General features: G+C 39.8%; 1 protein-coding gene across 1 annotated transcript; it reads right to left on the bottom strand.

Annotated features, from left to right (window-relative positions):
- Nucleotides 1-441: 441 nt before the first annotated feature.
- Nucleotides 442-8,867, bottom strand: LOC136250112 (synaptojanin-1-like). The gene is made up of 18 exons (XM_066042276.1): nucleotides 8,678-8,867; nucleotides 8,540-8,629; nucleotides 8,208-8,481; nucleotides 7,791-8,016; nucleotides 6,193-6,341; nucleotides 6,050-6,146; nucleotides 5,827-5,999; nucleotides 5,700-5,781; nucleotides 5,507-5,650; nucleotides 5,028-5,458; nucleotides 4,837-4,980; nucleotides 4,320-4,512; nucleotides 3,904-4,062; nucleotides 3,395-3,720; nucleotides 3,165-3,347; nucleotides 3,038-3,116; nucleotides 2,349-2,990; nucleotides 442-871 (listed from the first exon to the last, which is right to left on the bottom strand). The coding sequence occupies exons 1-18, from the start codon at nucleotides 8,799-8,801 to the stop codon at nucleotides 569-571; spliced, it is 3,819 nt and encodes a 1,272-aa protein (XP_065898348.1). The 5' UTR covers nucleotides 8,802-8,867; the 3' UTR covers nucleotides 442-568.
- Between the last annotated feature and the right edge of the window lie 3,351 nt (nucleotides 8,868-12,218).

The following is a 12,218-nucleotide window of genomic DNA, read 5'->3' as shown; positions in this document are numbered from 1 at the left end:
TATGGCAGCAGCAAAAAAGGGGCACAATTAAAAATCTTTAAGTAAAGAGGTGGCGTCCAGTGTACTATTGCTCACCTCATTAGGAGACACTCCTACAAGCCTTACTATTGATCATGAGCTGTTTATGGTACAAGGCATATTATTACAGTCCTGGTGGAGGTTACAGACTTGCATGTCTTTAGCTGTCTGCTGGTCAGTATGTCTGGAGTAATTATTACAATTGGAGAATTTCTGGATGGCTGGGGGGGGGGGGGGATTCCCTGGGTTAAGAGCTGTTACTAGGATCACCAGGTTATATTGATCAGGGGGTGTGAACTAGGAAAACAATCTGATAGTATGATGACATTATATTAGTGAGCTCCAGGTACAGATCATATTATTTTGTGTCAACAACTGTGAGGTCTTCACCATGGGAATTAACACTTTAATATATATAATAGATTAATTTGTTACATGAAATATATTATTAATTTGTTACAAAATTCAATAAATACACAGATACTGTCCACTGATAACACAATTTTTATTTGTAATACAAAAGTTGGATATTGGAATTGCATATTTATAATCATTTTTTAACTGGTTGTGGGGGACGTGGTGGTGGTGGTTTCCCTTGACTACCAGTAGCACTTTGTGGTCTGTTAGGAGGTGGTGGTGGTCGCCTAGGTGGCCCAGTGGTGTCAAGGCTACCAGAGAATGTCAACCTAGCCAGCTGGTCAGATTTGCTTGATGGGTTGGGTGGTCGCTGTGGAGGTGCTGACTTCTTGTTTACAGCAGCAGAGGTTGGTTTACTAATTACCAGTTTATCGCCCACTTGTTGGCCATGTGCCTGATGTTTGATGTTGTATGGTTGCCCAATACCTGATGGTGCCTAAACCAAGAATTAATATCAGTCAAGTTCTTAAGCTGTAAATTGTTCGTGATAAAAGCACTAATGGGGTTAGTAGCAGTGATGTGCAATAATATACCAAAAACGTAACACAATATAAGTTCTCATAAAAGACCAGTATTTGCAGTGATTATTGGTTCATTGTGCAATCATGTGAAGGGGAGACACATATAAGCTTACGCCAATGTGTGTCTCCAGTATGTAGTACACCCTCAGTTATCTGAATCCAAAAATGGTCTCAGACAATAAATAAGTAAAATGATCGAAGGCTACATTCATTTATATAGAGCTCCGTTGAAATACTCTAATAGAACAGTCATTTATTCAAACAGAAGCCATTTCCAATTTTGAGGGTACAAATAACAGAGGGTCTGCTGTAATAGGTTAGGAGAAGCATAATGTCAGGGACAATATTCACAAAGAGTGTGCCAAAAAGAAAACACTACACTTACATTTCAAAAACAGAAAAGATTGAGATACTCTAACAGAGCAGTCACTTACTCCATCAAATGCAACAGTCAGGAAACACCTTGTCAACTTTTCCGCAAAACTGTGTGCAATGGGTAATGTGATGTAGTTGCAAAACGTTAACACCAGATTTCACAGTTAAACTAATATTATTGATTGGTTTCTATTAGAACTGTGTGATAACGGTAATATGATTATCGTGATACCTATGTCATAGATAATGAATTTTCTAATATTGATATTTCAAGATAATAGTGAATTTCCATAAACTATTGTATATTAAAAGCAGGCAGATAGTATTCATATGAGTAAGGTCACAAACAGCCGTAGTAATGCTGAAAAATGCAAGAGATACTAGCCTTAAACAATTATTATTACACAAAACTGTGCTTGTATAGGATATAGTTTATAAAATGGGTTTTGCTATCGAAACTTATCGAGATATAGTTTTTTTATTGCACAGCCCTAGTTTCTATGTAAACAAATAGGTATACATCAGAACCTCTCTTAACAAACTCCCTGAATTAAGGACACAACAGAAAAATCTCCATAAATGGATGAAGATTTTGCTCCCAACAAGTCTGACTCCAAGAATACCTCTATACTACAGAAATATATGCCTAAATTTCTGGGTCCCAAACTACAGTAAGTGCCTATTGTAGAGAGGTTACAAGAAACTCATAAACCACAATTTCTTAAGTATCCATTAGGCCACATAACCCTAATCAATAGTTTCTCAACCATTTTTCTTACCACATCTAGGATTTTGTACTTTTGGTGGCTGAGTGCAGCCATCCAGCACCTTTTAAAGTTGGCAACTAGCTAGAGTTGTCTAAGGAGTCGCATTCTGAGTCGTTTTAGCTAGCTAATTCAACTATCACGTCAATAAAAATAAAAATCCACTATCCAGCACTACTATTTTCAGGATAAGATACCAATGATTGAGTTTACACAGTCTTATAGAGAGATGCTCAGTGTACCAAATACTCACCTCAATAGGGGTGCTTCTCCCCCTAGCCTTACTAATCTCATCATGATACTGGGATACACAGGATGCATTAGTGCTAGATGCGGTCCTACTGGGGACTACTGGCTTGTCTTTGACTGGCCGTTGGTCACTGGTCACTGGTTCATTGTTTTCTTCTGTATGTCTAGATAGCTTAGGAGATGATTGGGGGGATTCCCTAGGGGAAGAGTGAGGAGACTGCTGGGGAGATCCTCCAGGGGAGTTGTACGGTGACTCTTCAGCAGAATGGTAAGGTGAAGAATGGGGAGAATCCTTAGGAGAAACTTCGAGAGAGCCTCTTGGGGAAGCATTGGGAGATTGTCTAGTAGAGGTATGGGGAGATCCCCTAGGGGAAACTTGAGGTGACTGTTTGGGAGAATCCTGGGGAGATTCTTTGGAACTGAGATGAGGAGACTGGTTACGAGGAGATACACTAGGAGATCCCCTAGGAGACAAATGGGGGGATCCCTTAGGGGAAGAAGACCCAAGGTCAGACACATTCAGAGGTACAGTTAGTTTCGGTGTGGTCAGTTTTATCTTAGGATGATGGACAGTTATTTTTTCTTCAGTGACCTCTGGTGGAGGCCATTCACTACGAAGCTCAACATGTAGCATCTTGTCCTCCACCTGTAGTAGTAGCCACATAAGTGACGATTACTATCTCTAGAACACACCTGTAAACCATCCAGCTGCATAGCAAAAAGAGCAGACTTGGAATCCTTAAAAGTGACTATCAGTTGTTCTTCAAATACTCTACAACAAACTGAGATCACATGTAGATCACATGAGTTAAGGACCAACCTCACAAATATGATGTCACCACACTGTATCAATTCTGATTGGATGTCCTCCCAGTCCACACCCCCTGAAATTACTACTGTACAATCTGGTGGTCCTAGTGACAAAGTTACATCCCTAGCAACTATTTCTCGCTGATCAGGTTTGACTTGCAACACTTCCACATCAATGACAGCAATTACAGGTCTAGTGGGTATAACATTACTTCTTTAGCTACAGCGTAACAACCTCACCTGTGATCAGACGTCTTCAACTCAGACCGCCCATAAAACATGAGAAGACCAGGATTCCAATTAGGATCACATAATCCAGGATCACATGATCTTACCCTTAACATATCAGTAGGATGACTAACAACAGTCTGATAACTAGGCAACACTGTCTGGTTGCTGGGCAACATAGGATCAATAGATTTGAACAGTGACTGGTTCCACCACATAACACGGTCAGTCCATGCTGGTATCCTCCCCTTCTCGCTAGTATCATAATCATCAGAAAAACTGTCGTATTTGTAAGTGGGGGCAAATGTAAGCTCCCCTTCAATGAAGCCATGAAATGCCTGCAGCATAACAGTACAGATTTATATATTAAGAACTATATATAAACAAGTTAAAATTTGTTCCAGCAGAACACACACACACACTTCATCACATAATTTGCATTGTACTAAATTGTCCACGCACTATGCTCCACTGGACCCTTACTACATAACATATCAATAGCAGTAGAGACAACACTTTACCTTTTCATCATATTTGGACTTGAGCAGTTGATCATTTTGCTGTAACAATGACCAGTTCTGAGATAATATGGCTTCCTTGACAACATCAATCGGCAGGTCAATACGATAATTGAGGTCACCACACCAGAAGACGTACTCATGTGATGACAATGTGACATTCTGATGAGGGGATAAATTGTGACAAGCATTGTAACACTATATGGTTGGTGTATATTCACTTGAACCCTTTCTCTTTCTACAGGCCAGTTGCCAAAACAGTTGTATATTTTAAACAACACAACTAATTGTCAAAAAAATAATTTGATATAAGCATCAGTAAACCATACACTTTAGTATGAGCAACTTTCAGGCACACAAGCACAAACCAATGAAACCATTGGGAGTAAACAAAAGTTCACATCTGGTTTCACACTTACATTAGGGAACGTCATTTTCTTCCAAATGTCCGTAAAGTCACTATTCCTCTCATTAACATGTGATTGATGAGCGGTCATGTGAGCACACACAAAACATATCGGACTAGACCGCACTATCATCCTAACACCAACTGCACCCTTGTTGCCTGCCTTGCCTGACATGCCTGTCTTCACCGTAGACAGTGCAACATCTCTAAAGTAGGGAAATGTGTGACTTACACATACTGTATAACCAGAAAATTTCATGTAAATAACTTCTGCATTATCATGAGCTAGACAGACTCACAAAAGCTTCACTAATGACGGGGTAAAAAACAAGTTTATTTCACAGATCAATTCGCAAGTGTGGTCATCATTGCCTCATGCAAAAGTTACACATACTAGAAATACAGAAATAAGTTTTTTGTTCCACTTTGAGAATACAGATAGTATAAGCAATTTACATATTTCCCTGTTATTTCATAACACTGACTGACTGGTATGCACGCATGCACACACACACACACAAACAGCTTACCTGATGAGGGGCACCAATTGTGGTTGCACAAACACAAACAAACAAACTCCAACCAGCTGGTGTGCTGTCAACATGACATAATCAAGACCATGGTTGCTAAGAATCTTATTCAACTCTGTACTCCAATACTTCCGATTGGTTGAACTATAAAAGGGTATGGTTAGCTCATTAATGGGTGTGGCTGTAGTTACCTGGTGTTCATAATATTTGAAGCATTTAAGTCAACCAATTCCTCCAATCCAATGGCATAGATATCTGGAGGGGAATCCCCTAATCCTGTCATGCCAGCCATGGGGGTGTCCAGTAGCCAGGTGCTCAGTGACTGGTTCTTGTAGGCTATACTCTGAGCATACTTGCCACCATTGACATTCCACGTGCCCACACACACCCTGAGTGGGACACGTTCTGTGTACTCCAAATAACGACCACATAATTCCTCCCGGTAGCAACGAGGGCTGAACACATCAGTGGGCGGCAATAGTGCCAAGCTCACATGACCCAGCTCATCATCAAGGACCCCAGCCCACAAAAGCATCTCAATGGCTTCCTGCTTGCTGGAGTCGTAAAAGTTACTGTGGATGGTTCTATGTAGTGAAATGGCTCCGTCTTTGAGACGATCTTTCTGCAAGCATGAAAGTGGCTAAACTGAAATTAATATCGGTGGTATTACCTTAGAGAGTGCAGCAGAGCCGGTATACCACATGCTAAGGTTGTTGCCATTGTGGGACCACATGGTACGGAAAAGATCCTCAAACTGTGACACTATAGACGATGACCCTCCTAGGTCATACTCTAACAACTGCTTCTCCAGAACCTGTAGTGGATAGCACTGCATACTATCACCATCCAGCCACACCCCTCACCTTAAGGCCAAAGAAACATTGCACCACATTTGTTCTGTCCATACAATCCATACAATTGGTACGAATAGTTCCAACTTGTTTCCTGTAGGAAGGTGTGGCTGCTAGCAACATAATGGGTGTAACTCACCTGGTCATGTGACCTCCTTCCATAGAAAAATAATCAAAAGCTTCTAAAGTTTCCCGGTTTTTAGCCCATACCATGGCATTCAATTTTGTGTGGTCATGTCCCTTACATTGACTGTTGTAGTCAAATGTTACCATGGGGATGTCACTACTGTAAGCTGACTGACGTACATGTTTCTAGAATGAGGATGAGATAAAGCGTTGGAACAGGAATGGAATATACTCACCTGATATTCAGTACTCAGTTTTTGTTCCCCTTCCTTGTTACCAAGGAGATTGACAATCACTTGAGGTCCATAGTTACTGATCAGCCACTCTATGTGCCTGTGATCGTCATGGTGATAACAGACAAATGAATAAAGTGGCAAACTTTTCAAAGGCAATATGTGAGAAGTGGTACTCTTGTGACAGTAGTATCCGATGGTTACCAACACCCTGAAGTGCTGACTGTTCCCAGAATATCGGCACTGAACCTCGTAATTGTACAAATGATGTCAGCTTGTCCAGTAACACTATCACCTAGGCAACATTGACCGGAAAGAAACATGAAAACTCACCAAGCAATTTTGACACCTTCGAAATACATGCAACATACAGTAACAATTTGCCACAGTTGTTGTTTCCTAGGTAGAAACTTTTTGTCAGAAAAAAAAAACACACAGGCACAGTTTACCACATGCAAGGATACTATACTAGCTGTTACAACAAGGCAACTGTACAATAATAAATCAACATTAAAGTTTTAGAAATCAAAACTTGAACAGGCAGGACAGTTGATATGCATGAATATGAGTCACCCAAGACACATATTATTGTAGTTATTGAGATAATGTGCAAAAATAATTGATATTCCTTTATGAAGATGTCACCACTGCTAGGCTATTATAACAAACAATTTGTGCATCTCAATAGACAAATTTCATAATATAGAATATTGACCATTAATTAACAATTGCCCCTAGCAACCTGAATTTTACATTGTGTCATGACCTGTCTAAAGCAATTTAAAAAAAAAGGATATATAGGTAATGAGATATATATGACATTTTGTAGTTTTCCCATACATTATTTATGTGTGGGGGCAACAGTTCCCCCTAACATAAATATCGTATGACCTATATACACTTGTATGTTATCCTTTCACTTTAGATATTGAAACCTACAAATTTAGGTTGCTAGAGGCAACAATTAATTAACAGTAAAATTTTCCTTATTTGAAATTGGTCTATTGGAAAATGCATGGCTGCACTGGACTATGTAGCTACATAAGTGCTGAACACTGATAAGTATTTTACAACTGTACCACTGGCATAGTTAAGCCACCTGAGAGTCCTTGATCCATGTACACAAAATAGCTAAAACGTGATCTTATTTGTATTTGATTTGCGACATTGGGTTCGGTTGTTGTGTCTCATTTAGCTATCACTTATTTAATAAGACCACCTCATTATAGTGACCAGGTTCCAAGGACAGCTAAGGTAATTCATGTCCTCATTAATAAGGCCCAGAAGAGGTTGGACGTGCTCTAAGTGCCACCTAAATATATTGCCCTTAATTGTATTTGGTATTTCACGTATCCGTCAATAGTTGCAGCAACATACAAAACTGAAAAACAATGGGGTTCATCAGATATTCAGATTGTGTGTGCTTCACATAAGCTTCAAGGCAATTATGTTCTTTCTTTTGTAAAAAGTGCTTGAGTTTTGGGTGAAATTATTAAGTTGCAGTTTGGTGTATGCAACTTTACCAGACTTAATTGTCACGCTCATATTATAAATGAAACAATGATGCTTGATGTGTTACCCTCCTCAAAATTTGCATCATTTGTTTTATTCGTGGTTAAAGTGTCCTCTGAATAAGGCTGAATAAGGCTGAAGCCATGTTTTGGTTCCATACATAGGTGACCCTGTTAATGAGATTTCACCTCATGGGTATTACTGATCCACTACACACAGACAGACTACTCACTTGTTCAGTTTCCACAAATCCAGCAACATGACCATTATCATCAACTCCTCGGACACTGAACCTTGTTCCAGCTCTCTCACAGCCAAACCGTGATATAAGGCAAGCCCTAGCTTGATGCCGCCCACAGTACAAGGTCTTCACTTCAACACTTCCACACATCAACCTTAACATCCAACAATCACAATCAACCCCATAGTGTATTAGTGGGGCCAGTAGTGCTCGATTCCTATATGTTGACATGTTACAATAAAATGTGATCGGTTATATAGTGCAAATCTGGAAACATTCACTTTTTACAAGTTAGATAAAATTGTGTATAAGCAGCGGATGACAAGCAGAATTACAAAATCTTTTAAATCACACAATTCGTGAAATTTAAATGTGAATGCTTTCAGATTCACTGTGTGTTACACACACCATAGGAAGTATTGTGGGGGAGACCTGTTGCCATTGACAGCACGATACTGCGCAGAGCTGCATAGCTGGAAGCAGTCACTGGCAGAAGGATAAGAGAAGAAGAAAGCTCCACTGGACAGAAACTTCACCATCTCTGTAATTTGGTCTGGCTGCTGTTGTCCAGCTGCAGTAGTTCCCATAGTAACCACTGTCACCTGACTGACTCGACATATCTCCACTTCCAGGATTCGACCAATGGAATTGCAGCCAGTCACTAATACTAGATAGCTCTGATCTGTGGTCACGTACGTATACAGTGACACGAACACGAATACAGTAGGGGACACGCCCACCTGTGTTACTCAGATGTAATACGCCAAGACAACCATACGCGTCAACTGGCTCTTTGTAATCCTTGTAAATGTTACTCTTTTCAGTACCAGCTGATATACAACACCATGCACGTAACTTCTACTGAACGGATAACTTACTAAGCGCAGCTATGGCGCCACGTTCGAACAACAGCGCCTCGGAGAGGTCTTGTTTATTTTCCAACAAAACAGTTACCGTGTCCCCCTTCTTCCTAAGTGCCCTCAGTGATTTACTGATCACCATAGTGTGACACAACACTTTCAAATAGTGCACCTGGTTTGCGTTATATGGAGTGGGACCGGTGATACTTTATTTTACGATAAGTAGCTAGTAAAAGTGGAAATTAGCTGAACTTTTGTACCAGTTGGAATCATTTTGAATGCATTTCTACCAAAGGTACTAAGTCTCGTGTGCGCTTTATTTCCGAACTTTTTTCTTTGTCATGGCTGACATGAATATAAGTCAGAAAATGTTTTATATGATAAAAAATGGGAAAGTAGTGCGGAAGAACACTAAAACCCCCTCCGCACTGATAATCCTATACCCCTTTCCCCGTGATGTATCCCACCCTTTGACTTGTCAACGCACAAATGGTCCGGGCATATAAGGTCCGGCCGGACCACTTGTGCTTACATAACTGGTCCCCCCGGACCACCCATGCCAGTGCATAAACGGTCCGCCTCCAGTTTGCCATGCATGCAATCTCTAATTGCTGGCGTGAATTTAGCAGTGTAAATTTAAGCATCATGGTTGATGCTACAGATAGCCAATTAAAACAAAGGTAGCTATTAAAATAAAGTTGACTCGAAAATACTCTGACATGCGTAATTACAGTATATAAGATATTAGCTGTAGCTACCTGTATTATTAAGTTTAATGACTGGTAATTGAGCCCTGTTAACATTTAACAATATAACATGCAACAAAAGCAAAGCATAAATCATTCGGCAAAATCATTAATTTTATAAAGGTTTTGAAAGCATTCATGGCACTGGAATCTTTCAACTCTGCCGGCATCCTCTGGTTTCATGTTCATACAAATGGTGTGAGTCCATTGCCGACAATTATCACATCTGATCCAATGAACATACTGTGGGTGAATTAAGTTGTTTTCACTTGCCCCACACATTATGCATCTTTCGGACATATCAACTGAGTGGGATAGCAATGTAACGCCTATTTCAACACGTGCTTGTGTAGTATTCAAGCTGCACAGAATATTTTCATCAATGTTTCCTGACAAAAACAGCTGCTCAGACAGTATACACCACAATTATAGGTATCATACTGAATCCTTTTCTTCAGTTGCTTCAATTCAAATTTACAAATGTCTACATAGCTAGTCCTTCCCTAATAATTCACTCCTTTTTTTGAAGTAATTCTTCTTTACAGTAGTAAATGCACCACGAGCTGATCGTGAAGGTCCATAAGGATCGAGGTAATAAAAACATCTATGTTCTAAATCCACAGCGATAAAAACCCAGTGGTTACCATTTTTGTTATAGCATCCTCCATTGTACTGATATACATACTCAGTGATTCATTGGATAAAAAGTGTGAATGTTTCTCTGCAGCAGTATGACTGAGTATACAAGACAATGTCTGAGAAACCATGGCATAGGTATCACCTTGAATGTTTGATAATAGCTTAAGGTAAGTATGCATGACTTCGTCATTTACATATTGGCTTGGTTTAAGGGTGTGGAAACTGCATGGTGAACAGCATACCTACCTATCTGTGCTTTCACTACATGACATGGTTTGCCTTTCCAAATCTTAGTTAGCTGTTGTTTTGCATTATTGGTAGAGCCTGTATCCTTAACCTTCTCATGATCATTCTTGTCCATTACAGTGTCACACTTAGCTTTCTTGGGGACGTTTTCATTGGCTTTATAAACATCCCCTATCAACAATTTGCGATTCCTCTTTTTGATTTTTGTGAAGACATCACTTCAAAGAGATGCGGCTAAAACCACCATTTAGCTAGCTAACATAATTAGCTATTATACGGCATTATATACAGTATACGGCTAGCTATTCATGAGGAGGGATCACTCTGGCTTAGCTATTTTGAAATTTGTAACCCGGACCATTTATGCTTGGGTAGGACCATTTTTGTCGTCATAGTTGGTCCGGCCAGACAGTTTATGCACCCGCAGACTGCTCTGATACTAAATTGTCAATCTTTGGTTTCCAAGAAAGAATCACCAGAACTTTCAGAATATAATTAATACTCACTCTCCTAATGTCATTTTTGGTATAAAATCATGGCTCAAATCTAGTATAAAGAGCAATAAAGTCTTTCCAAGTGGTTATGTTGTTTATCGTCAAGACCGAGCTGACGGCTACGGTGGTGTTTTTGTTGCCTGTCATGATACCCTTATTACTCATGATATTTATCTCACTGCCTTGTCTTGTGAGTCAGTGGCTTGTCATATTCAACTAGTAGGTCAATCATCACTTATTGCTTGCTCAGTTTACAGACCACCTTCTAGTGACGAATCTTACCTAGCAGAACTCTGTTGACAACTTACAGCTATTCATATGAAATTCTGCATATATGGATTGCAGGAGACACTAACCTTCCTGATACAAACTGGGTAAATAATTGCACCACCGGTCACTCTAAACAACTCCTTCCTTGATTTCCTTAATGACAATGCACTTAGTCAAATGGTCAACCCACCCACTAGAGGTCCAAACATATTAGATGTTTTCATAACCAACTGACCTTCTTTAGTTGAGACATGTGACACTGTAGATGGTATCAGTGATCATGAAGCAGTTCTTGTCTCATCCGTTGTAGCAAACCTCTCCTCTCCATCTAATAGAATAATCTATCTGTGGGCCCAAGCTGACTTTAACATTATCCGAAGCAACATTCAAACACTCTGAGGACTTTCTCAATAAATATTCAACTTCGACTCCTGTTGATGTTTTATGGAATGAATATCTGTCCATTTGTAATACCTGTATGGATTCAGTCCCAACCAAACTAATTTCTTCCAAATGTAAGCACCCTTGGATCAATAACTATATTAAGAGGCTGACTTGCAGAAAGCAGCGTGCATACAATCAAGCTAGATGTTCTAACCTACCAACAGACTGGTCTAAGTATCACGATCTCAAAAGACAGTCCCAGCACGAATGTCGTACAGCTTTTAACAGATATGTATCCAATTTTGTTGATCCTAACAGGAATACAATTACTAAACGTCTGTGGTCTTTCATTAAGAATAAAAAGCAAGATTCTGTTGGAGTGGGCGCCCTCAAACATCAGGGTGAAACATTTGTGGATGTTACAGACAAAGCAAACCTCTTACTGCTCTTAGCAGATTATTTCTCATCTGTTTTCACCAATGAAGATGTCACTCACCTTCCTACACTCCTTTTTAACTTGCAGATCCCAGTATGTAGTGCTAGAAGGGAAAAACAGCTACTCTAAACAAGTTCTCTCTGGTATGCCCCAAGGTACTGTACTCACACTTACTGTATATAAATGATCTCCCTACTTGTATCAATAATAAGGTTAAATTGTATACAGATGATGTCCTACTGTACTCCTACGTACATTCCGAATCCGATTGTATCAGGGGCGGATCCAGAGTTTGGAAAGAGGGGGGGCACCTTGCTGAAAAAAGTTGAACAAAAAAAAAAAAA

Source organism: Dysidea avara, chromosome 3 (assembly GCF_963678975.1).
Source record: "Dysidea avara chromosome 3, odDysAvar1.4, whole genome shotgun sequence".
Taxonomy (NCBI): domain Eukaryota; kingdom Metazoa; phylum Porifera; class Demospongiae; order Dictyoceratida; family Dysideidae; genus Dysidea; species Dysidea avara.
This window is presented reverse-complemented; position numbering and strand designations above follow the sequence as displayed.

What these genes read in the sequence shown, in the direction of transcription:
- LOC136250112 (XM_066042276.1), bottom strand. Translation starts at nt 8,801, where the DNA reads ATGGTGATCAGTAAATCACTGAGGGCACTTAGGAAGAAGGGGGACACG. An exon ending in CCCCCACAATACTTCCTATG is followed by an intron (nt 8,017 to 8,207) that starts GTGTGTGTAACA and finishes GTCAACATATAG; the next exon opens with GAATCGAGCACTACTGGCCC. An exon ending in AGAAAATGACGTTCCCTAAT is followed by an intron (nt 4,063 to 4,319) that starts GTAAGTGTGAAA and finishes TCCCCTCATCAG; the next exon opens with AATGTCACATTGTCATCACA.